Source organism: Podarcis tiliguerta (genome assembly GCF_965153285.1).
Source record: "Podarcis tiliguerta genome assembly, chromosome: 3".
Classification (NCBI taxonomy): Eukaryota; Metazoa; Chordata; class Lepidosauria; order Squamata; family Lacertidae; genus Podarcis; species Podarcis tiliguerta.
In genome coordinates, this window is record NC_139536.1 from 95239849 (window position 1) to 95265640 (window position 25792).

The following is a 25792-nucleotide window of genomic DNA, read 5'->3' on the forward strand; positions in this document are numbered from 1 at the left end:
AAGAGCAGCAGATGGCTGCAAAGGTTGCAAGGCTTCTAGCTAGGGCAATCAGAATAAGGTCCACTATTTGATTCCTGAGTCAGGACTGTGTTTTATATAACTGACTTTTGTTTTGTTCTGTGTATATCGCAATGCTTTTTTTTGCTATGGCCGACGGCTGATGCAAATAAAGTTTCATTCATTCACTCACTCGTGCATGCATGCATTGCAGGGGCTTCATAGAATCATCAAATTGTAGAGTTGGGAGGGACCACTAGGTGACTCTCATGGTCCCTTCCAATTCTACAATTCTATGATTCTATGTCCTTACCTGCTGCTCCTACTCCCTACCTAGGGCTGTCTTGTTCTTGTTCCACCTCCTTTTTTCCTTGGCCTCTACCAATCCAAGGCCACCCTTTGCTGCTCAATGTCACAATCTGCAGAAAGGTCCTTTCCTCATTGCAACTGAGATGGTCTCCAGGAACCCCCTGTGTCGCTGCCACGTCACAGCAGTGGTGCAAAATACTGTTAAATTATCTGTTTAGCAGAGGCTTTGAAATGTTTGTCGCCGTCTGCCACTGCAGTGCTGCAGCAACACAAGCTCTCTTCCTGGTCACCTTAACCACAGTGCCTCACTCTCTGTCCTCCGAGCAAGGAGATGTGGGCTCTGCTGCCATGCCAGTGAAGACATTGGTACATGCCCAGTCAATGAGTTGGTGAATGTGCAGCAGCATCAGCTATGGTGGATGCCCTTGCTTTCGTAGCAGCCACAGTTGGTTGAATGCTAATCAGGGAGGTGGCTATAGCAGCAGCACCAGATTTAGGATGGTGTGGGCAGTTCCCCCGCACAGGGTACAGAGCCAAAGGGACACAACATTGAGGAGATCCATATTTGGGGGCACCAATTTTTGGCCTCGCACCGGGCACCTGATTACTTGCCTGGTAGAAGCAGTCAGGGGTAGGAAGCACAATCTGCTGCCCTTTATGATCCACCAGACTTGAGGCCTGCGCCTCACCGTGCCACATTAGAGCACCAGCCCTGCTCATATTTATTCCAAGGCTCTCGCTTCTCAGACGGTGTCCTTGTAATCGACGCCTCCATTAACACTTTCAGAAGAGTCGCTGCTTTTGATCACTGCCGACGGAAACATTACTATAATGCTGTCTGTTACACATTTCCTTGTTGCATGTGGAGCACTGGAATTTCCTGAAAGTACTTATTGATGATCAAAACGCCATCCACTTTTAAAGTACGTTGTGATCCTTAATTTGTAACCGTGAGATCACCTGGGAGTCGCACCTACCCATCCTTCAGAACTGTCAAATGGAGAAGCTTGGATCTACATTTTAGCATCCCATCGCTACTTGTCCTCCAGTCCCATTTATTTGCTTTAACCATTCCTTTTCAGCTAGGTGGGCTTTGCTATGGTCTAGTGTCAGTTGTCATATTCAGGGCTGGGAAGGAATTTTCCCCGCTCTGCAGGTTTTGCCTTTCCCATAACAACTTTGGCGGTTAAGGCCTTGGGCGGAATCCTATAGTCTTTCATCCAATTGGGGTTTCATGAAGTGGTGACTACCCCACTCCCCGTTCCCTGTGGCGGCGTTAACAGGATACCCAGTGAGAGGGGTCTGGAGGGAAGTCTCTGTCCAAAGAGCCAAGTGCATAGGGCTAGTGGGCCATAGAGCTTCCCTCAGCGTTAGGTGGCTATTTGTGTAAACCTGCGTTTTGCGATGGTTCCTCCCCCAAATAGACCCTGTCATGCCTCTGTCCCCCAGGGACTGAGGGGATACATGCCCAGTGCATATGCCAAGGCTTCCTACATCTGAAATCAATAAGGTTGTGGCCATTTTAAATCTCAGACTGTTGTCATCACCATTCATTTACCATTCAGTGGTTAGGTTGGGGGGCTCTGCGGCTGGGCTTGCAACCACATTTTAGCATTCTGTAGCTACTTGTCCTCCAGTTCCATTTATTTGTTTTACAGTGGTACCTCAGGTTACATACACTTCAGGTTACAGACTCCGCTAACCCAGAAATAGTGCTTCAGGTTAAGAACTTTGCTTCAGGGTGAGAACAGAAATCGTGCTCCGGCGGCACGGTGGCAGCAGGAGGCCCCATTAGCTAAAGTGGTGCTTTAAGTTAAGAACAGTTTCAGGTTAAGTACGGACCTCCGGAACGAATTAAGTACTTAACCTGAGGTACCACTGTATTTTGCTTGTAAGGCCTTTCAGAGACAGGGCCTTGTCTGTTTCATCCACCGCTATTTTTCTTTCCTTTTTTCTGCTGGTCTGAAGCTTAACACCAAGGTCAGGAAGCTGGGTCTCTCCAGGTATTATTGGACTCTGACCCCCATCCAGGTGTGTCCAGGTGTGATGGAAACTTAAGTCCAGCAGCATCTCTTCAGATGGTGCAGGACAGAAATAAAAATTTAAAAATTCTTTATTTTCTTTTTTTTAAAGCCAGCAGTTTCTAGAGTGGAAAAAGAAGAGCCAAGGAGAAAGCAGACTTGATGTTAACTGAGTGAATGCATTTCATGCGCATTTTTTTTTTTTTTTAATGTAAATAGGGAGCTATGATTGTTGATTTACATCTTAACTACAGCAAATACATTCCTTAAGGGCTCCTCTCATGCAATTAACATCACATGAAGTTCGGCCCTCAGAAACACACCGTAGCAACCAAGCTTGCCAGAATGTGGCAGGTTCTTCCAAATCTTTTTTTTTTTCCCCCGCAGGAAGGTATGTGGTGAGTAGCTGTGAGAGGGAGGGAGGGAGGGAGGACTGTTTTATGAATGGAGCACAAATCAATTGCAGTCTTGGCACGTTTCATATTTCCTGGCTTCAGAAATGCCATACAGAATCAGAGCAACTGGGATGAGTCTCACTAAGAGGGCAGCTGAACATCACTACAGTGGTACCTCGGGTTAAGAACTTAATTCGTTCTGGAGGTCTGTTCTTAACCTGAAACAGTTCTTAACTTGAGGTACCACTTTAGTTAATGGGGCCTCCTGCTGCCGCCGCACCACCAGAGCACAATTTCTGTTCTCATCCTGAAGCAAAGTTCTTAACCCGAGGTACTATTTCTGGGATGGCGGAGTCTGTAACCTGAAACGTCTGTAACCCGAGGTACCACTCTAATGCTTTTGTAACAGCACCACTAGCATGAGATGAAGTAAGGGCAAAGCAAGTGGCCAATGGATTTCAGTTTCCAAGTTGAACACTTCCACAAATTGACCTATCGGCCCTGTAATCTTGGGGCTGAGTCTCAACAGTCAGCAGCTGCCCCACTTCCTGTTCTACCTCCAGGCTCGACTCAAAATGCTGACACTTCCCTTCAGAGCTGTGGGCAAGCTGATATGGGGGAATTAGCTTCCCCCATATCAGCCAATCTTCTTTGGTAGGCCCTCCTTTGGGTGCTGCCTGTGGTGAGGTGGGTCATTTTTAATGGTGGCGTCCTACCTGTGGAATGCTCTCCTCAGTGGTGTCTGCCTGGCTCCTTCCTTGCAGCAGGAGCCATGGGATGGAGATGCAGAGTAGCCCTTCCATCGCCGCCATTGCTGCATCTTGCGTGGAATGAGCGGTGGGGACAGATGCACCCATGGGAGTACCAAATTAGTTTGGGCAGTACTTCTATGCAGCCTCAACCTTTCCAACACCCTGCCCAACCACAGCTCCATCTAGGTGCACACTGTAGTGGCACAGGTGAGAGGAAGAGGGGTTGCCACCTGCCATTACCAGCCGCATTGTTGTTTATTTCTTGCACCCAACAAGAAAACATTTCACAGATTTTTCCAGGGTGTTTTTTTTTAAAAAAAATAAATAGTTTTAGTCTCTCAGAACTTGACTTTTTAACACAGCTGGGACCAGGGGGTTGTCACTGTTACTGTTATTTATTTATTTTTTATTTCATACTTTTTTTAAAAAATGGATAATGATAATTGTAAGTTACCCCGGGAATAAAACCCTTTTTTGAAGTTCAAAGTAGATACTGAATGAATGAACGACTATTTAGGGCTTGAATGCAGTAAAAAAAGTTAAACACTACATATGAGCAATGTTTCACCGATATAGCAGCATAAAACAATAAAAAATTAAGCGATAAAAAAGACAAGGTAATAATGCATTATGAACGTAAAAAGTAGGACGTCGTGTGTCTATCAGCGTTATCGTTCCTTAACCCTTCCGTAACATTAAAAAACATGGGTGCAGATCCGCCCTAAGACTGTTATGCTTCTGCAAGCCAGATTTTTTAAAAAACTTCCCAAAAGAGGGATAGCTTTGGAGTCAATTGCAGACATAGTGCCTTGATATGATCTTGTCGTCTGTGGATTCCATTGCATTGCATTTCTAAAATTGCTGCACGGTGGCAAAATCATTCATCTTAACCCACCTAACTGCAAGATAGGCGATATTCTCATTTGATTTATGTTTAGGCCAGGAGTGCCGCCTTAAGTAATTTCAAAAGTGAATTTGGTGCATTATTCTTAATAGTGTAGTCAGATATACACAAACAAAGGGTGTGTGTGTGTGTGTGCAGTTACATATTAGATTCTCCTTTGCAGAAACCGGGGGTTTTCTTCATGTTGGTACCTACCAGAGATGGATGTTACTAGCCTTCTGAATTCTAATGAGATCACAGCTCAAGGCAATGCAGTTATAGACCAATACAGAAGTGCAAACATCATCCATGCCCTTTTTGTTAGCTATTTTCCCTCTGGACATAGATCAATTTATTTCAAGCTGCATTTCTGTGTTGTTTTCGGAAAGACGAGTTTCTGGATAAGATCAAATTTAAGGGTGCCTCAAGACGAAGCATCTCCAGTGCTATGCATTTTGGGCAGGTGTTATTAGTGTGGAGCATTGCACATTATCAATTTATATATACATTTCGGTGGCAGGAGGCAGCCCTCTTGTGGCCCAAAGAATGTAAAGCAAGAGCTGTTCAACGAAAGAGCAACATTGGCAATTATGCAGAAGGCAAACTCACTGTTTCCAGCAAAATCACTTGTTGTTGTTGTTGCTTAGTCATTTAGTCGTGTCCGACTCTTCGTGACCACATGGACCAGAGCACGCCAGGCACTCCTGTCTTCCACTGCCTCCCGCAGTTTGGTCAGACTCATGTTTGTAGTTTCGAGAACACTGTCCAACCATCTCATCCTCTATCGTCCCCTTCCCCTTGTGCCCTCAATCTTTCCGAACATCAGGGTCTTTTCCAGGGAGTCTTCTTGTGAAGTGGCCAAAGTATTGGAGCCTCAGCTTCACGATCTGTCCTTCCAGTGAGCACTCAGAGCTGGAATGGATAGGTTTGATCTTCTTGCAGTCCATGGGACTCTCAAGAGTCTCCTCCAGCACCATAATTCAAAAGCATCAATTGTTCGGCGATCAGCCTTCTTTATGGTCCAGCTCTCACTTCCATACATCACTCCTGGGAAAACCAAAGCTTTCACTATACGGACCTTTGTTGGCAAGGTGGTGTCTCTGCTTTTTAAGATGCTGTCTAGGAAGTAAAAAATCACCCCCTTAAATTAGGGTGGAATGGAAAACCACAGTGGGGTATAGTCTAATAGTCATGGTGGTATATATATTATATAAAGCATAACCCTGGATAAAGTGAAGAATATCTGCAATGCAAATATGCATATGCATTCTATGAAATACCACCCATTGCAGGGTAGACTGTGCCACAAGCAGCCAGACTTCTGTTAAATGCTGCAAGTGGATTAAATCTCATTTGCAATAACCAAAACGGTATTAACCTCCATCTAATTTCTAATGGTCTGGCACATACTATGCACTTGACGCGTGCTGCACTGAGATATAAAATTAACAAATTATTGGTTGAATTACATGTAAAATGAAAAAATAAATTAGCATTAGCCACTCCCATCTCCTCCACTAAGGATTGCCTAAGGAGCAAAGTTAATTCTGAAAAACACAAAAAGTCTCCTCAAAACATGCTTGGCTTTTGACAGGAAACCCCTAAGGCACAGTCTGATAAATGGTAGAGTGAGAGCCCTGTGTGTGGCTCACAGGAGACCTTTGGAAAGGAGAAGGGATATGTGAATTGGATCATCAATAGCAAGAAGGGTCTGTTGAAAAATGTTTAAAGTGTCTCCTCCTGGTCAATGGAAGCTCCTTCTAGAACTTCTATGGCACCAGGGCTATTAGAAGACACCACCTTCCTTTTCTTGGATTGTTTGTTTCTGGAAAATATAATCATTCTCATATATATATATATATATATATATATATATATATAATCATACCAATAAACACACTTAACCAGAAAATGATGTACGATTCCTCAGAATAATTCCACATTTTGTGATAAATTCATCTATTCTCAATTCTCTTCTATGTTCTTGTATTGCTGCCATCAAGACAACAGTTGCGCCCCAAGGCCCCCAAGCCCTTCCCCAGTAAATAACTTCAAACAGACACATAATTTTAGTTTAGGTTTTTGGGCAAAATTCAGGCCACAACTTTATTGATTACAAAACAAATTGAGCGGTATTGGCCTAGGCATTGGTCAGGGACTATAACTGACTCCTGCCTCTCTGCCAGGGAGTCTGAAAGGGTAAACACCAAACGAGGGAGCAACATTGGTGAAGATCGATGGAAGCTCACCCCGGGGTTCCTGTGGTCCTGGCATGGCCCTAGCCCCTCAAGTGGGCTTCGGACGAGATCCAGGACCCCCAGATTCCTTTACCGGAATGCCCTATTCTGGAGGGGCAGGTGATGGCCGCACCTCCACTCCCGCACATTTCTATAAACCAATGCCTAACCACCAAACCTTACAAGTTGTGACGATTGCTAAGGGGGTAGGCGAAAACCAAGTGGCTAAAGCCAGTCTACCAAATACCCAGCCCCTGTTCCGAAACAGGTGACCCAATCCAAAGCAAGGCCAAAGCAGCGGCACCTAAAATAGGGAGGGTGTTCAACAGCACGAAGCAAGTGCCCCACCCCTGTTGCACTGCCGCATTTTTAAGATCCCGGGATCACGCCACCTGCCTCAATTGGCACGCCACCTGCCTCAATTGGCCCAAACAGCCAAGCGCAATCCCAGGGCCCAACAGACAAGGCTTGGGCCATGCCTAGCAACAACACAACCCGTGGGGGTGGCTTAAGGGTCCCGAGCTCAGCCAGGACCCTCGATTTAGGAGGATCCCATATTCCTCCAAGGTGGTGTTTGGCCTGCCAGAGGCCTGACTCTGCACCCACTCTATTGTTCACATAAAGCTAAAATGGGGAACCTGATTTCTAGGAACTGATTATTGTTTGACTAATCCCCTTCCTGGCCAACGGTTGTGTGTTTTAGATAGCCACTCAGAAATGTTTTCAATTCCAAGGTTACTAACATAGAAGATATATTAGCATGATTTCCAGAATATTTCTGTTTGAGAACAATTTCAAAAGATATGCACGTAATCTGCTTTGTTCAATCCACATCTCCAACATTTATCCAACCCTAACTTGTATATTAAGTCAGTGGCGTAGCGTGGGGGGTGCAACATCTGGGGGGCGCGCACTCGCACCTCTCTGCCCCTACCTGGCTCACTCACTCACTCTCTCACTGCAGTGCTGGCTGTGCGAATCCGATCCGAGCCGCCGGGTCGCCGCCCACTGTGGAGGGGAGGGTGCCAGGCATGCGGTGCGGTGCGGTACGGAGAGAGAGCGAGCGACTATCTGGGGGAGGGACAGTGCAGGGGGGGCGCAAATTACTTGCCTTGCCCTGGGTTAGGGGGCGCAAATTACTTGCCTTGCCCCGGGTGCTGACAACCCACGCTACGCCACTGTATTAAGTTCCATTTATAAGACGGTAAATACCATTGATAGAGGGTTTTTTAATAGTTCCGCCTTAGGTCTCCTGAAATTATATTAGAATGGAAGTTGTCCCCAATCCAGTTCCATGGTTTCCTGGCTATTCTTTGATCTATATCTTGCACCCATTTTCTCATATATGTACCCTGGTTCTGATCCAAATTCAACCAAACCATAGTTAAATTTGGGGAAAGAGCATTAATATCTTTTGCACTATGTAGGAAAGACCTGTTTTGTGTGAAAAGCTTCGCATCATTCCAAAAATATTTTACATCCTGGCTCCCAAGTGAATTACACCTCTTTTGTTGTATCTATGTCAGGATCCCAGTGCAATGCCACGGCCGACTTCGCAGGATCTAGCAGGATTCTGGGACTTGTTACAGCTTTCAATTGAAGATGTCAGTATGAAGTTTGATGAACTGCACCAGCTGAAACTGAATGAATGGAAAATAATAGAATCACCTGAAAGGAAGGTAAGCAAAATATGTTCAGACAAGCTCCTTTTCGATTGGCACTGACATGTGCAACCTCCTTGTGTTACTAACATCCCATTGATCTTCCAAGCCCGAATTTATTCCCAGTTCAGCCAGTTATTTCACAGTGTACTTTAGTGGGTGCGTGGGGGGGGGGGGAGTTCCAGTGGTAAAATAATAAATAAATAAAATACTGTATTTACTAGAATCACCTTTTTTGGCCAAATTACGTTGCAAAAAATTAAGGTGCGCATTAGATTCGATGGCACATTCACATTCACCAGCAAATACTTTTTTTGGTTTCAAGGTTCTGAAAATTGAGTTGCCCATTAGATTTGATGGCGCATTAAACTCGAGTAAATACAGTAAAATATGGATCAGCAATGCTTGCCCACTCTCCATTAATGGGCAATTCCTAATGTTGACAAAACTGTAGTTTATTTGGTCTAAATGATGCTTTGAGTCTTTGATTCTGCAAGGTTAATTCTGGGGGGTGGCTGTACAGGAGGGACATCTACTGCCCACATTGTGTTGCTCCTAATCCTATCCTTGACTATACTGTAGATAGGTGCCACATTCTATGGCTCACAGGAAGCATCAGGTCTTCCTCTCTGAGGCTGGAATCTGGTGTTCCTATCCCTGGGAAAAATGTCAGTAGCGCTATGGGTAGTTTGGAGGCATATCAGGGTATTCCCCAAACCTGGAGAAGGGGGAAAACTATGTCAGCTCAAGAACTGACAATGAGAGTAAACTTTAATGCTACACACACACACACACACACAGAGAGAGAGAGAGAGAGAGAGAGAGAGAGAGAGAGAAGCAGAACACAGAGGGCTTTAGAAGGATTGTTCAGCTTCACTTGGTTTCTGTGCCTGCACATTTCATCCACTTTGGCCAGGAGGGGGAAAAGTTATGCTAGGTTTTTGGTTCCCCATTCTAGTATATGGGGAAACACAAAGCTGCCTTTTTATGCAGAGGGGCTCAAGACACACAAAAACCCAGAGAGAGTACAGAGCAGCAGATCAGATTTTTTTAAAAATACACAGATACTGATGCATGGGCCCCATCCAAACTCCCAGTAACCAAAGCAAACTCCTCAGCTTCTTAGGTAGTTGGTCATCGACTACTAGTCATGCTGGCTATATATTGGAAAATCATGGCGGCAATTGACCTCTGAGTACCAATGGCAAGAAACAACAGTGGGAGAGTAGTCCTACCCTCATGCCTTGCTTGCAGGCACATATGAGAAGCCCATGGTGTTTGGTCACTGTGGCAAACAGGAAGCTGGACTAGACAGGCATTCATCTGATCCAGCAGGGTTCTTCTTATATTCTTATATATAGCTGGTAGAAAAACTTAGGAGCTTTCCATTGTTTGCTGATGAAACTCAAAGGCATTGAACATTACACAGGTAGTAGTGCAAGTAAGAGTAATCTAATAGAGATGAACAGAGCTGCAGAAAAGTTGGGCTGCACTTGCAGCCAAATGCAACAGGGAAATCCTGACATAGGATGGAATATTTTGATAAGGCAAGGACTTCCTCTGGAATTGCTACGAGCTACTAATCATGATGACTATGTTCTACATCTGCTGCTGGAGGCAGTATGTTTCTGAATACCACTTGCTGGGAATCAGTGGTATAGCGTGGGTTGCCAGTTCCCAGGGCTGTGAAGAGGGAGGGAGGGAAACAGACCAGGTATGCATGTGCATTGAACTGCCTAAGGCATCCACATCACCCAGAGATAAGAAAAGAAGAGTTGTTCTGTTGTCTGAAGAGGTCACTTCCCGGTTCGCATGGAGATGCCATTTTTAATGGAGACCAACGACGGAAGTGCGCAGCTGTATTGAGGCAGCACTGGGAGTTGAAATTTTGCACCTGGGGCAACTGCCCCTGTGCGCCCCTTCTCATGCTACACCACTGCTGGGAATTGCAGGTGTGCAGACTGTTCTTGCACTCTAGTCCTGCTTGTTGGTTTCCCACAGACATCTGGCTAGCCACTATGGAAACAGGATGCAAGACTAAATGGGCCATTTTCCTGGTCACAGGCTCACATTATGTTCTTATGCTAGGGTGTGCCTGACAATAACTAATGCTAAGGGTCTTAATGCAGAGAAGAGAATAGAGATGAGCACACAGTGACAATCTCATATTTATCAGAAGCCAAACAAAGTATAATGGGTCAAATTAAAAAGCAAGTCCTTTCCACCACTCCCTCAATTTGAGAATATGTAATTCTGTGTAGGGAAGAAGACTGGGTGCCATCCAGTCAAAAGGAGGCACTTCTGAGTCCTATTGATTTCAGTAGGAGAGTTAAAATGTGCTTAACACACACTCTCTCTGATTGAAATCAATAGCACCCTCTGTTTCCAAAAGACTGAACAAGCTTCAGCAATTTTTAATAGGGTTGCAAGTGGACCTTGTGGAAAATAAGTATTCCACTCTGCTTCCAAGTAAAGTAAACACAAATTGATCTGGCAAGGTAATTCCTCAGGGTTGCCAGCATTAATGAAATCTCTTTGGGGGTTTCCATGGGTTTAATAATGGATGCCATTTTTGGATTTACTTGCGACGAGCATGTTCACAAATAGAAAAGAAAACATTCTGCAGCTTATATTTATGTAGGGCCGGGGGATGACAAGAAGGGAAACATCGGTGTATGCTTTGATCATACATGATTCAGCTGCCATGCTCCCAACAGCTATTCTCCACAGGGAAACAGCACTTATGACCCAGAATGGAGCTCATCAGATGTTACTTCTGTTAAGGATAGTGGTTTAATTTCCTGAAATGGGAATGTTTGCTTATGTTGAATTGTTGGTTATTTTTAGCATGAGGCTTGGCAGTAGTTCTCATGTGATTGGCTGACTGTGAGTCACCGGAGAGAGGCATTCCATTCTGTTGTGACTGTTATTCCAGTAACTGTCGTTTTTAACTTTTTGCTGCTTCTGCTCTCTCTCTCTCTCTCTGTCTGTCTCTGTGTGTGTATGTAAAATGGCTGCTGAGAGAGGTTTCTCAGGATACAGCTGACGACAGTGTGTGTTAGTGTGATCTGTCTGAAGTGAAACAGAGGAGATTTTTCCCAATTTGAATTATAAAATGGTGATTTTCTTGAGTCAAAATGAGAGTACCCCTAAACATTTTCTTAGAAAAAAAAGCACTGTGTTTATGAAAGTGAAAGGTTTTTTAAATATAGAGTCTTGACATTGCATATCTCATTCATAGATAGATAGATAAAGGTAAAGGGACCCCTGACCATTAGGTCCAGTCGTGGACAACTCTGGGGTTGCGGCACTCATCTCGTTTTATTGGCCAAGGGAGCCGGCATACAGCTTCCAGGTCATGTGGGCAGCATGACTAAGCCACTTCTGGCGAACCAGAGCAGCGCACGGAAATGACGTTTACCTTCCCGCCGGAGTGGTACCTATTTATCTACTTGCACTTTGACATGCTTTCGAACTGCTATTTTGGCAGGAGCAGGGACTGAGCAACAGGAGCTCACCCCGTCGCGGGGATTCAAACCACCGACTTTCTGATTGGCAAGCCCTAGGCTCTGTGGTTTAACCCACAGCACCACCCGCATTCCATAGATAGATAGATAGATAGATAGATAGATAGATAGATAGATGATAGCTAGCTATAGACACACAATAACAACTTCCTCCATGTTGCATGGACATGTAACATTTCACGCAGAAGCCTTAGCAAATGTCGGAACTTGCCCTACGTTAGCGCTTGATGTTCTTTGGCTTTTTGTTCAATTCCTTTTATTCTTATTCTTCTTTTTCAATACTAGGAAGAAAGAAAGGTTCCTCCTCCAGTACCAAAGAAGCCCCTCAAAGGAAAATTCCCTATCACGCGAGAGAAGTCTCTAGACCTGCCTGACAGACAGCGCCAAGAAGCTCGGAGGCGGCTCATGGCTGCGAAGCGAGCGGCCTCTTTCCGGCAGAATTCAGCCACAGAGCGTGCAGACAGCATCGAGATCTATATCCCAGAGGCCCAAACAAGGCTTTGAGGACTAGAACACGGCATAGTTTCTCCATCTTTTTTTAAAAAGACAAAATGAAAGCGAAACACTTGTACAGTTTGTCTCTTCCCCGCTCATTTCCCCCCTGCCTTTGGTCACAATTTCCCCTACTGAATGATCCTTGGTGTCGTGTCCTTTGTGCCACGAGCGCAGCGGAATGCTTTCGGTTTCCTCAGAATTTGCTGAGCCTCTTGCAAGAACTGCTGTTCTTTTCTCTCCATTTCTCCCTCCTTTCCTTTCCTTTCCTTTCCTTTCGGTATTTATTATCAGACTGAACAATCAGCTCCAAAGGATAGGGCTTGTTGAGACCTTACTTATCCAATATGTTCTCAGAGGACAACAAGAAACACCTCTTGAGATGGAACCCAGCTTACCTTTTTTTTTTTTTTTTGGTTATTTATATTTTTATAAATTATGTGATATCTAGGGATAAGAATAACAGACTTTCAATTGGGTGCATCTCACCGTTCACCAGAGGCATTAGCTATTCCAAGTAGAAGGTGCTACAAATGTCAAGAGAAAGAAAGAAAGAAAGAAAGAAAGAAAGAAAGAAAGAAAGAAAGAACCCATCTCTCTCTCCTCTCCTAGTCCCTTGCCTTGTATCTGGCTCATGATTCTGCCCATGTGCTCTCCCATTCGGCTCATCTTTGTTACTGCAAAATAACAGTAGGCCTATCATCTCATACTGAGTTGAGTTTTTTTGGAGATGAACAGGGATATCCAGCCATTAACCTCCAACATTCATCAGGAACAAAGAAGCATGGAAATATTTTCATATTGGGGAAGTCCAGCCCAGAGAGAAATACCCACTTGGAGAAGTCAGAAGGAGAAATGCAAAAAGAGTGGGACTTGAGTAATTAAAAAGAGGGAAGAGGGAAGCCTTAAGAGTTTAGATCTTCTGCAGCAAGATGTGAAAAGTTCGATTCTAACTCCTTTGGAACATTCACTACATTTTAAACAGGTTTTTTTTTTTAAATAAAAATGTTGTATCTATTTTGTTTGCAAACATGATTGCAAAATTCAAAAGCGATGCTACATGACGTGTAATATTTGAGGTCTCAAAATGCTATATCAATTGAGTTTTCAGGGTATCCTTTAAAACAAAATACAAAAAAAAAAAACCTTTGCTTGTTTAAAATGCCAGTTGTGATGTTGTAACCAGTTTAAGAAAATATGAATGTGAGTGGTAAGTATATCTCAGTTTAAATGGTAATCTTAAGGTGAAAAGGTGAACTGTGGCTTACGTTTGTATTTTTTTCCAGAATTCTTTTCCCCCCCATGCAGTATTAGGTTTTTTTAAAAAAAATAAACATAAGGAAAAGTGTCTTGATTGTTTCAGACTTAAAGAATGCCATTTCAGGAATGGAATGACTTCTAGGTATGGAATGTAAGAAAAGAAGTTTGTTCTCCAAGCCCTTGATAAACACCAAGGCACAAGCTAGGAAATAAATATATTCTGGAATGAAATAAACGCTATAATAGATTTACTCTAATGTAATTACCTTCTCAAAGGTTATGATCCTAGGTGTGTGGTTTTTTTAAAAAAAAATGTTTTCAGGTGAAGACGCAAGAAAACATATCCCACAGATCCTGAAATAAGGATTATGTAATATATTTTAAAAAAATATCAAAACTGAATGAGATCCATGAGACAAAATTCTGTTATCGGTTTTATTTGAACAATATGTATTTATTAGCCATAGGCAGAACAGCTACTTAAACTATACTACAGCACTTTGGTTTTTCACTTTGATGAGCACTTTAAATATGTAACTTTGCAAAGCCCTTCAGCTTGAAAATGCTAGAAGTTATAGGAGGTTAAAGCAGATCTGGAAATGGGTTTTCTCATCCCCCCTCCATCCCTTTCCCTCCAATGTGTTTTGTTACGCATGCGTTCTTATTTTAGGGCAAAGCTGATATAAGCATGTTTAGCTTCGAGATATGAATCTTTAGAGTTGAATGTTTGAGAAAGGAGAGAACACTGTTAATTGAGCCTGATCTCTTATGTAGATTTTACCAAATAGCCTTAAAACTGAATTTGGAAGCAAAAAACCAAGAGGAATGTATATCACTAAAAATGCAAAAAAATAAAATAAATAAAAATATTAATAACAATAACAATCCTAAACTATTCTTCTGTAAAGATTAGGATATCCCCTTCCCTAGAGCATTCAAAGAGTGTCTGTACATCAATTTATGGGTAGTGTACAATATTAATGCTGCTTATTCTGTTTCCAATGCAAGCATATTTGCAGGTCTAGGCAAATTTAAAAATGATGTTTTGTTTCAAGTGGAACTGCTAATTAGAAGTATTTACATGAAAGTAAAGGAACGGAGTATGCATTTCCTAGAGACAGCAGATTTGGAAAATATCTTGCTCGTTTCTTCCTTGTCCCCACCACTTCCCTATTATGGCTATGGATATGTTTTTATCTCATTTTTTGAACAGATGTTGCCAAATCACATGTGCTTTTCTCCTTTGAGTAATCCTATGTAAATCAGGGCCTGGTGGTAATAAGGTAATCTGCATTTGATTCCCCATATCGTATGTACTACATGCAAAGCTAAACAGTTTTTAAAGAGTCCACACTTACTAAGTGTAGCGTCTAATTCATCAAATATTATTTGCACATAAAACCTCATTCACTCTGAACTCATTTTGCAGGAGCTATGCTCAGGGGATTTGCGCTGCAAGGGTGAATCTGCACTGGAGTGGCTTCTACATTATCAGCCAGGCATTTTTCCTCTGCCTCCAAAAAGTGCACAGCAATGCACAGAACTCTGAATTTACACGCGAGCAGAAAAGAAACACAAATGCACATGCAAGATCACACTCAATTAACATGAAATGCATTTTGGCCCTATCTCTTATTTATTGATGGAAACCTCTTTAAAGGGAAGCTAACTTCCAGTGCAGGCGAGACCTTTGATTTGAAGCATTCTTATTTATTTCCTTATTTATTTTACTGCCATGTTTTTAAATATATATATATATATACTTTTATTAGTAAGGAAGGCACAACTCATAAAAGGTAAAGGAGGCCATAAAAGGTAAACGAGACGCTAATTTTGCATCTTGTTCATGCAGTGATGTTGAACAGGACCCTTTGCCTCTGTGTGTGCTGCCATGTCCCCTGTCTGTTCCACTTCTGTTCCAAAGAAGAATTTTTCAAATGTAAACCAGATGCCTTCTGCTGATTCTGATAAAATGTTACCTGTTCACAAGTAAAGTTTTTAAGTGCAATATATATCCGTTTTCATTTTGTACAGGAAAGATGAAATGAATAATGGCAGGTCATAAGCCATGCTTTCTCATGTGTTGTACTTTTAATTTGTTGGGTGGTAGGAAACTGAAATGGATGTTTGCAGTAGTGTTGCAAGTCAAGCAGCCCCAGTCTAGAAGAAATGGCGAAGGTTACATTACTAGAGCTGAAGTCTGTTGTATGAATAGAGATGTGATATGTAATTGTGTACTGCAGCAATGTTGAAAATGTACACTTTTCAGTTCCTTCTTCAAGACAGGGTGAGGTTCCCGTTTTGAGAATTAGGGTTTACAAAATACTATTAGGTAGACAGGCTAACAGCTCAGTCCTGTGCATGTCTACTCAGAAGCAAATTGCCTTGAGTTCAAGGGGATTTACTCCCAGGCAAGTGGGTGTAGGACTACAGCCTAGTTGCTCTTTCATAGTCTGTGAGGTTATTACATTTGACTAATAGCACAAACTTACGTATGTGTCCGCTGCAGCTTCCTCCAAGGTAAGCATGCAAAGGATTGCAGTGCCTAAATACACAACATGGAAATGAGTCCTATTGATACAATGAGACTTGCTTCTGAGTAATAGGAATTACACTATAAAGCTGTGGTCTGAGCACTCACACCTGTGAATAAGTCGCATGGGGAAAACCAGGACTTACCTCTGAGTAAACATGCATAGCATCAGGCAGTATGGAACAAATTATTTTGGGCTAAGCTAGAAAATATTCTAGACTTGCTTTTTACAGTGTTATGGCTTGCAATCTGTATCATTTGCATTCCATTGTATGTCAGCCATATGTTGTCATCTTTATTTATTTCTTTTATCATTGAGAGAGCTATGCCCACCCTTCAGATACACGTGTTTTGGTAGTTTGCTACTTGATTGGTCAGAATGGCCTTTATTGAATAAACGTGCAAGGATAGAGATGTCGCTGAGTGTAAAACCAAAAACTGTGTCTTGTAACTTCCAAGCTGGGTCCTCAGAAATGAAGCGTGTGATGGTTCTCGTGGACTGAATTCTCGAGAATCGGCTAAAGTACGGTAATTCAGAGGAAAGGTGTGGCTTTCATGTAGAAGATGCTACCCCGGGAAATGCTTTGGCTTGTGGAAGTTGCTGTTTTATCATTCAAAGTGCTATATGTGCCCATTGAAGGTGCCCCAGGCAAGCCATCATGCATGGGCTTGCTCATTCTAGTCAAAGGGTGAGGAAACTTCCCCTCTTTTCTCACTCCATCCAACCTGCCATATGAACCTTATAGCTCAGGCCTCAGGGAGACAGGGACTTACAGGAAAGTGGAAGGGAATGAGGATCACTGTCGCCCCCCCCCCCCCAATTTTCTATATAGCACTAGAGGCTTAGGTTTGTGGATGCCATGAATCTGAGAGTTTAAAGCTATAGGGAGGGCAGGAATGTGGAGAACAGGTAAAGGTGTTCTTTTCCCGCTGTCCTGAAACATCACACAGTGCCAGGACACGAGTCGCTTGTGGCACACATTCCCGCACAACACTACGTCATCCCCCAGGATCTTGAGCAGTTATAGACTTGAGCAGGTTGATTCTTTGTTCTCCCCTTCTCCCACACTCCCATCAGTTGACACCTCTGCACTCCATATGTCCTAGATGCTCACAGGTCCTTCTCTCTCTCTCTCTCTCTCTCTCTCTCTCTCTCTCTCTCTCTCTCTCAATCTGAAAACTTCTGGGTGTCTTAGGAGTCCCTCTAGTACATAGAAGCCTCTATGTTATTTTGGGATGGCCCTGTTGCCAAACGGATATGCACTTCGCCACATGAGTTTGTTTATTAGAGGGTAATGGTTATACAGACCCTGGTATTGTTATGCTACCCTCACTCTGCACATGTTCCAGAGGCAGTAGAGACACAAATGGTCAAAGAAGACCTTGGATCCTCTGGACCCAAAGACCTCTCCTTCCCTTGCCACACCGCCAGAAAGGGCGTCCTCCTTTCCCCCTTCCATTGGTGTCAAAAGGAAGGGAAATTTGTGGGATAAGGAGCAGGGGGAAATGTGGGGGGAAATCCACCCTCTTCACCTTCCGCTCTGGGCAGAGTGAGGAGGGCAATAGATGCAGCAAATGCCCTGCTGTGAATCCTCCCCCCCACACACACACACACACTCCTGGGTACATAGGATTGCTCAGTTAGAGATTTTCTATTGCGTTTGTAGCCTTCAGTTCTCTGTTTGTGGTCAGATAGGGCTATCACTAACATTATTATTAGTGTTGGAGTTATATAATAGTTTTGCACACACGCACAAAAAGTGCATGAGTCGGAATGATCTACAGCTCAGTGGCAGAACAGATCCCTTGCGTGCAGAAAGTACCAGGATCAATCCTTGACATATCCAGGTCACAGGACTGGGAAAGCAACTTTGCCTGAAACCTTGGATTGCTACCATCAGTCAGAGTAGTTAGCGCTGGGCTGGAGAGACCAGTGGTTTGACCAGGGCAAGAAACCTTCATGCGCTCAGAGAATGTTATTTGCACCTAAAGCTCCCAGTGAAAGCAACTTCAGCCTGCCCTTAAATTCAACCCCGCTGCTTTCGAAGGGATTTAGGTATGATTGCATTGTGCTGGAATGAGTTCAAAGTGCCTGAGCCTTCAGAAAGGCTCTTTTACTGTCTTTCCCCATTTTCTTTTCTTCCTCGCGCTCATCCAGCCAGAGACCTCTATCTGCTCATGGCAGCAAGCACCTGCATGTTTATCCCGGCGACGAGAAGATTGGCATGCCCACAGAGTTAGTTCTTAGGCTTCAAATCCAATTCAGTGGTCCAAGTCAGAGTTCTGTGATGGGCAGGAAGAGAATTCAGAGGGCTGCATTTGCCCTTTGCTTCCTCCCCCTGTACAAATGATTGGCAGCATGGCTGACAAATTGTAGCCCCAGGCAGGGTCTGTACCGAGCCTCAGTGGGACCTGAGCCACCGCTGGCTGCCACCAGTGCCCCCCAAGGCACTACATCTGTGGTGCCCTCTAGAGCCCTCTGCACACCCACCCACCCACAATGTGTTTACCTCGCCTGGTGGCAGTGCTTTTGTGTGGCTCTCAGCTCCAACTGGTGCCAGATAGCCGCCATCTTGCATTTGAGGCAAAGTGAGATGGCAGCTGCCCAGAGCATATCAGAGCACAAACAGCTCTCTCCCAAAAGTGTCACAGTGCTGCCAGGCAGTTATAGTGTTGGGGCAACTGTGCAGGGAGATAGGGTAGGTGGCAGCCCTGGTAGGCCTTGCCTAAGCACGTGGGCCCAACAATTGCCCCAGCTGGTTCCTGGCACCAGACCTAGTGCCTGGTGTTGGATGCTTATTCTGAGTCTAATAAATGGTTTGGGTAGTAGTCTTCATGCTTGTCGTCTCTCACGCAGCTAGGGATATATTGAGTTTTGGTAGATGGAGGGGGTATTGATACCATAGTGTTTTACCCACCGCCCTTTTCTCTCTTTTCTTGCCTTTATTGTTTGTTTTTTCATTTCTTGAACTTTTGCTAATATTTCTTTTCCTTCTTGCATTCATTTCTTTATAGCGCATATTCCTCTCTACCACCAACTAGAGACAGACTCCTGCCTCATGCAGCTGATTTTTGTGTGTCCTGAAATTGTTGGTTATTTGTTTCATGTTTACTGCCAGGGAGGGTGGGCACACGCACAGGAGCTTGTGGGGTTTTCTGCCACAGATGCCAAAATATCTTGACTTGCTTTGTGTACTCTGGAGAGGGAACCAATTGAACTTTGCCTCAGGCAGCAAAATGTATTGGTTCACCCCTAGGAACCGGCTGCTGCTTCTCAGAAAGCCCTCTGTGGCAAAAGGGCTCTCTAAAGGATAATGAGGCTGATTTCAAACAGAGTACCGGCGAGAAAACTATGTTAGGGAGATTGTTTTCACAGATAAATCTCCCTTTGGGGACTGAGGTACTCGGCAAGGTATATTATAAGTCAGTTGAAAATTTAATAAGTAGCAAACATTTCCCTGGCTTGAAGGCCAAATGGGGGAACTTTTTTTATTATTGTCTATAGAAAGTAGGTTACATTAGATAATAAGATGAATGGCAAAGTGGGAGCTTGCACATGGAAAAGTGATTAATTTAAAAATCGGGGGAGGGGTGATATTCACAGATGTAGCAAAGATGAATGTAGTTCCCTCTCTTTTATTTCTGTCGCAACCTGTCCCTGCTACTGAATCATTTAATGGGGATGTAAGGCAAATTATTTAGGAGTTTGCCCCCTTTCCAATGGCAGCTATAGTAGATGCCCAATTGCCACTTTTGCCACTGACATCCCATACCCTCTAACATTTCTCTGATGAAAGTAGGGACGTCCCAGTCCATGATGATAATTTTACTGTTTATACTCCACACATCTAACTGGGTTGCCCGAGCCACTCTGGGAAGCTTCCAATATATATATTTAAACACACTAAAACATTAAAATATATATAGTCATACCTCGGGTTAAAGTTGCTTCAGGTTGAGCGTTTTCGGGTTGCGCTCGCGCATGCGCATACACTCAAAATGACGTCACGCACATGCGCAGAAGCGGCTAATTGCGACCTGCGCAGACGCGGGTTGCATTCTCTTCAGGATGCGAACGGAGCTCCGGAACAGATCCCGTTCGCATCCAGAGGTACCACTGTATATATAAAAGTTCTCTATACATGCTTGCCTTCAGATGGCTCACGGGTCGGATAACTCCATACCTTCCAATATTTCTCCAATGAAAACAGGAGCATCATCAGGAAAAGCAGGATATCCTGGGGTCAAATCAGAAACTAGGATGGCTTCTCTGAATCAGGGATGTCCCTGGAAAATAGGGACACTTTGAGGGGTCTGACATACACAGATGTTCAACCTTAAGTCTATTTGTCCTGGTGTAAAAACTGGGAGGTGTCATAGGTTCAACACAAAGCACTGAGGCACCCGACTAAACGCTCTTTGGCTGCCACCACCAGCGCATTCTCTCCCTTGTGATTTTTTTCTCATCAACGGTGACAGCTGCACCAGCAGTTTCTCATCTGGGGTGCTCCCTTCCTCTCTACCTTGCCCTGAGCCAGGTATATTGGGCAGGATGCCTGCACAGTTACTGCTTTGCCTCTGTGGCAAACGCTCTTTTAGATTTAACTGAAAGCGGCGAAATTCCAACTCTAACTAAAGCAGAATTTGTAGCCACCATGCCAAATGGAGAACGGGAGGTGACGGCTAGGAGGAGGCCACAGGAGCCACCAAGGGAGGCAGGGTAGGTAGCAGTCAAGCAGTCAGAGGCGTGAGTGTCTGAGGTGGCGGCCAGGGAGTATTAAAGATGGTATTTAGCTAAGTTTTGGCTAGAGCAAACCCACTGAAATTAATGGCCCTATCTCAGTTATGTTCATTAATTTCAGAGGATCTACTTAAAGTCAAACAGGGTTGAATGCCACCCTAATCCTCTACCCCACACCTTCCACCCAAGGCGATTGCTTGCCTCAGGATAGCACCGGCCCTGATACTAGCCAAAAGCTAGCAGACTTGACATGAGACAAAGATGGAAGCCAGACAAGTCTTTGTCACGGGAATATTGTCTAAAGTAGCCATTTGCTCTTTCTGAATAGGCCATGCTCGATACCAAATGGGGTCTCCGTTTGTTTGTTTGTTTGTTTGTTTGTTTGTTTGTTTTCAGTTGAGATAGATAGAAAAAGCACCTGTTTTCATAATCAAATGCAGCCTTACTTCCAGTGACGAAATTGGATTGTGCATTTTGCAAAACTCCCATGATTTGGCAAAACTCTTAATTCTGAGAATGTCTACTCAGATGTAAGCCCCCACAGAGTTCAGTGGGTATGGGATTGCAGCCTTACAGTGCAATTGTCTACTGAGGGGTAAATCCTGTTGTGTTTGATGTGTCTTACTCCTGGATAAGTGTGCACAGGATTGCAGCCATAATGTATTCTACACTTCGGCTGCAACCCTATGTGCCCTTAACTGAGAGCAGACCCCACTGGACATAGTGGGACTTATCCTAGAATTGTTGAATTGTAGCTGATCATCTTGTCCAACCCCCTGCAATGCAGAAATATGCAGCTGTCCCATACGGGGATCAAACCTGCAACCTTGGTGTTATCAGCACCATGCCCTAGCCAACTGAGCTACCTATGTCTGAGTATACATGGGCTTGAGCTGTTGTTAACAAATGTGGGTGGAGCTTTCCTGACTTATCATAATTTCACAGGTGCTCTGTACCTGTGTATTCCTTTCCCTGCCACCGCCTCTTAGCTCATAACTACTTGTGCAATCTCCATTCGTATTTCTGCATTGATTTACCTCTGAGGTTTAATCTTTGTCCTCATTTCACTTTCAAAGGGCTCGGCATGTACACATTATTCCATCCATTTCATCCATTGATTTTCTTCTTCTTCCAGGGATCCCTTTGAAACAGTGCAAATAATACTACTCTAGAATGGTTCTTTCCTGTAAAAACAAAACAAAAACAAAAACAAAAAAGCCACTATTGCTGTACAGTCTTCTTCTGTACCGAAATAAACTCATAGGTTCACCTAGTGTGTAAACGTGCCAAAATATTCAAGTGTGGCCTGAGGACTAAATTAAATGCCTCCTATAGAATTTCAAGGAATGTTAGAAACAGGAAACTAGCTCTTTAGTTTATCGTTAAGGAATTATATATATATATATATGATTATATATAAAAGATATAAATATATATATAGACACATAAGAAATCATATCAACAATGAGGATGAACTGAGTGCCAAATATTTGCCATCTGTATAAATCTACACTTCACTAGAGTTAAAAACTATTTTATGTAATTCTCTTTCTCATGCTTTTATGGTTCTTTTGAGAAGTTCTGTTAAGTAGCATGCAGGATACCTAAACTGAATGTACAGTATGATGTTTCATTGCTCCAATAATTTCTTGCTTCTCAGTAATACCTTATTTACCAAAAATGTTGGGTTGTTTGTTTGTTTGGGACATCTTTGCCAAATTGTTTTATTCTTGAGTTACTCCTTTTCATGATCCTCTATTTGCCTTCAGCTAATTGTAAGGAGAAAAACAAAATGTGCGTCACTCTTTTCCCACCCCCCACCCCACCCCCACCCCAACCCTGGCTCTTTTCTGAAGCTGCCTCTATCAATTGGTTCCTGTATTGTTTATGATCATCTCCTGTAAATAATTCTGCAATTAAATTTTTTGAGAAAACTGGCTCTGCTCTTTATTAACACAGCGTCTGTCCATGGAGAACAATGCAATAACCAGAAATTAGAAGCTACTCTGATATAAAGTCTCACGTACGTATCTAGGGTGAACTCCAATTTTGCATAGGCAGATTTCTGCTCCCATAGCAAGACTTTCCCATATTCTCCCTATCTCCTCCCCTCAATTGCCACCCCCCACACACAAACAGCCTGCAACCAATCGAAGCTCCTACAGCCAATCAGAAGCCGCAGCTTGGTTTTCAAATGGTTTCGGGAGTCGAATGGGCTCCTGGAACGGATTAAGTTGAAGAACCAAGGTGCCACTGTATATAAAAACATAATAATACATTAAACATTTTTTTAAAAACCCATCCCTATACAGAATTGCCTTCAGACAGCTTGGGGGAGGGGTCAGATAACTGCATACCCTCCAACATTTCTCCAGTGAAAATAGGGACCTCCTAAGGGAAAGCGAGACATTCCGGGATCAAATCAGAAACTGGGATGGCTTCTCTAAATCAGGAACATACCTGGAAAAGTGGGACACTTGGGGGGGTCTGCATTTCACTGAGCTGAATTCAGTTCCAGTGTAAGCAGCCAGCAGTCTGAATGCCCCACCACAGGGACTAGAGCTGGGAAACCACGATAGGTTGCCAGGAATGGATAAGACCAGGAAAGTTCTTACCAATGTTGTGTATTCAATATTCACAGAGAGAGGCTTAGAAATGCAACCTCTTGGAGTAATGGTGTTGCTCTGAGTAAATCTCCACACACCCCTTCTCTCCTCCTTCCTCGTTTGTCAACAGCACCACCCACCTTACGGTGGCTGCTGAGGGCCATCTGTCTCTGAGCCCTTTGCTCTCCTACTTTCAACGCTCACCGAGTTCTGGGAGGGGGGGGAGGTCTGGGATGCTTTTTAGTGATAACGTGTCAGCCAGCTGCTCCAGTTCTGCCTCCTCCTCCTCTCCCATTATTTCCCAACTTTGCCCCTCATCTACCCCTGAGCTGTGACCTCCCACAAACAACTGTTGTACATCTGTACTGTCTCCCTCTTCTCTGGAAGGTTCAGGCTGGTCTCCACCATTCCTCCTCTGTCCAGTCCTTGACACTACCCCAGTAAATGTTTTTAACTTCTGTGCCACGTAAGCAGTAAATATCCATGCCAAGGAGTGGCAAGCCTACCCCAGGGCAGGGGGGCTGGAGTCTGACAGTGGTCTGTTGGGGGGTGGGGTACCAGCCAAGAAGGAAAAATCAGAGTCAGGAAGCTTCAGAGCTGGAGGGTGGAGCTCAAGATGGGTCAGAAGATGAGGCGGAAGAGGCAGGTCAGGCAAGTGAAGGGCAACCTAGTCAGATGGGTGCAGTATAAATGTTATTGCTGCGTGTCGAGGCCCCCCAGGGCACCCCCAAATAAAGACACGGTTCACACAACATTTTTGTTTTGGTTTTGGGCATAATTTTGACCACAACTTTATTGAAGTACAGTGGTACCTCGGGTTACATACACTTCAGGTTACAGACTCCGCTAACCCAGAAATAGTACCCCGGGTTAAGAACTTTGCTTCAGGATGAGAACAGAAATTGCGCGGTGGCGGCGTGGCAGCAACAGGAGGCCCCATTAGCTAAAGCGATGCTTCAGGTTAAGAACAGTTTCAGGTTAAGAACGGACCTCCAGAACAAATTAAGTACGTAACCAGAGGTACCACTGTACAGTATGTGAGTGGTTGCTTAGGCATTGGTTAGCAACTATCTGTTTCCACATAGAGGGAGGAACAGAACTGAGAACTGCAAGCCTGCGGAAGTCAGTAGAGGTAAACATTTTTGGGGAGAGAATAGAACTGGGCGCCAGGCTCTCGCCTCTCCCCAAATGCTCTCAGGGGCTCTTGTGTGGCCCTAGCCCCTTGCTAGGGGTTCGGACAAGAGCATGGTGAGCCCCTGGATTCCTTTACTGGAATACCCTTGCAGCAGCAGCGTTGGAGGGCAGGCACAGCCAACCACATCCCCTCCACCAACCAAAATTAACCAATGCCTAACCGCAACCTTACAAGTTGTGGCGATTTGCTACGCAGTAGGCAAAAACCAAATGGCACCAGCCAATCAGCCAAATGGTAAAAATTCCTACCAGGCCCCTGCTCCAAAAGCAGACGACCCCATGACAGGCATAGCAAGGTCAGCACAAACAAACCCTAAATATAGGGAGGGTGGGCGGGTAAACCGATGTGCGCAGCAGAAAGAGGAAGCTCAACGCTGCGCACAGGGAACAAATAGCACCCCCATCAATCAAACAATTTTGCAACATTAAATTCTCCCCAGCAACAATTGGAGGTGCCCCATCAAATTCGTGGCCATCCATACTAACCCGCCCAGCAACAGGGGATGTCATGGTTGCCCCCACCACAACCCGTGCTCTCCATGAAGAAGAACCCGCTTTGTTGTTAGACGCTTCACCGCCCTCTCCTGCACCATTGTCCCAAAGAACCAGGGCTTTTTTCCACGGGGGAACTCACAGGAACTCAGTTCCGGCACCTCTCAGCTGGGTGCCTTTGCCATTCTAAGAGAATGAGGGAGGTGTTCATGGTGTATTCCGGCACCTCCTTTTTTCTAGAGCACTGCCCAGAACTAGGAAGGAATAGAAAAGGGACGCACAGAGAACGTTTCCACATAGGAGCAGTCTCTGGCACACAGCCCGTCGGGAAAGGTACGTAGACTGTTGTTTTATGTACTGTTGCTGCAAATGCTCCATAGAGCAGGGGAATAGCTGCCTAGTCTCTAGATTGCTGTGCATAGTATCCAAAGCTGTATAAGTGCTAATTTTGACAATAAATGCTTAACTATCTGCCGTGTGCCTTATTTGGCTGGGAAACAGCCTAGACGGTCCGTGCTTTATTTTCTTCTATGAATGAATTTGGAAGTCCTCTAACACTTCCACCAAACAGAAGGGTTTTAAAAAAGAAAAAATCCTAGAAAAAATTGTAACGTCGCTAGTTCCCTGCCCCAGGAAATGGAAGAAGCAGTAAAAATACAACGAAAAGTCAATGTGAATATTTAATGTGGGCT

The 25792-nt window shown here is 44.1% G+C and overlaps 1 protein-coding gene across 15 annotated transcripts in view; it reads left to right on the forward strand.

Moving 5' to 3' along the window:
• Nucleotides 1-15599, forward strand: part of DLGAP2 (DLG associated protein 2) — a 391216-nt gene extending 375617 nt beyond the window's left edge. For all 15 annotated transcript variants that reach the window (XM_083431533.1, XM_083431526.1, XM_083431535.1 and 12 more), the window contains 2 exons: nucleotides 8121-8273; nucleotides 12068-15599. In XM_083431533.1, coding sequence (XP_083287659.1) covers nucleotides 8121-8273; nucleotides 12068-12286 — 372 coding nt within the window. In that variant the 3' untranslated portion in view covers nucleotides 12287-15599. The remainder of the gene's footprint in view (nucleotides 1-8120; nucleotides 8274-12067) is intronic.
• Nucleotides 15600-25792: the final 10193 nt, after the last annotated feature.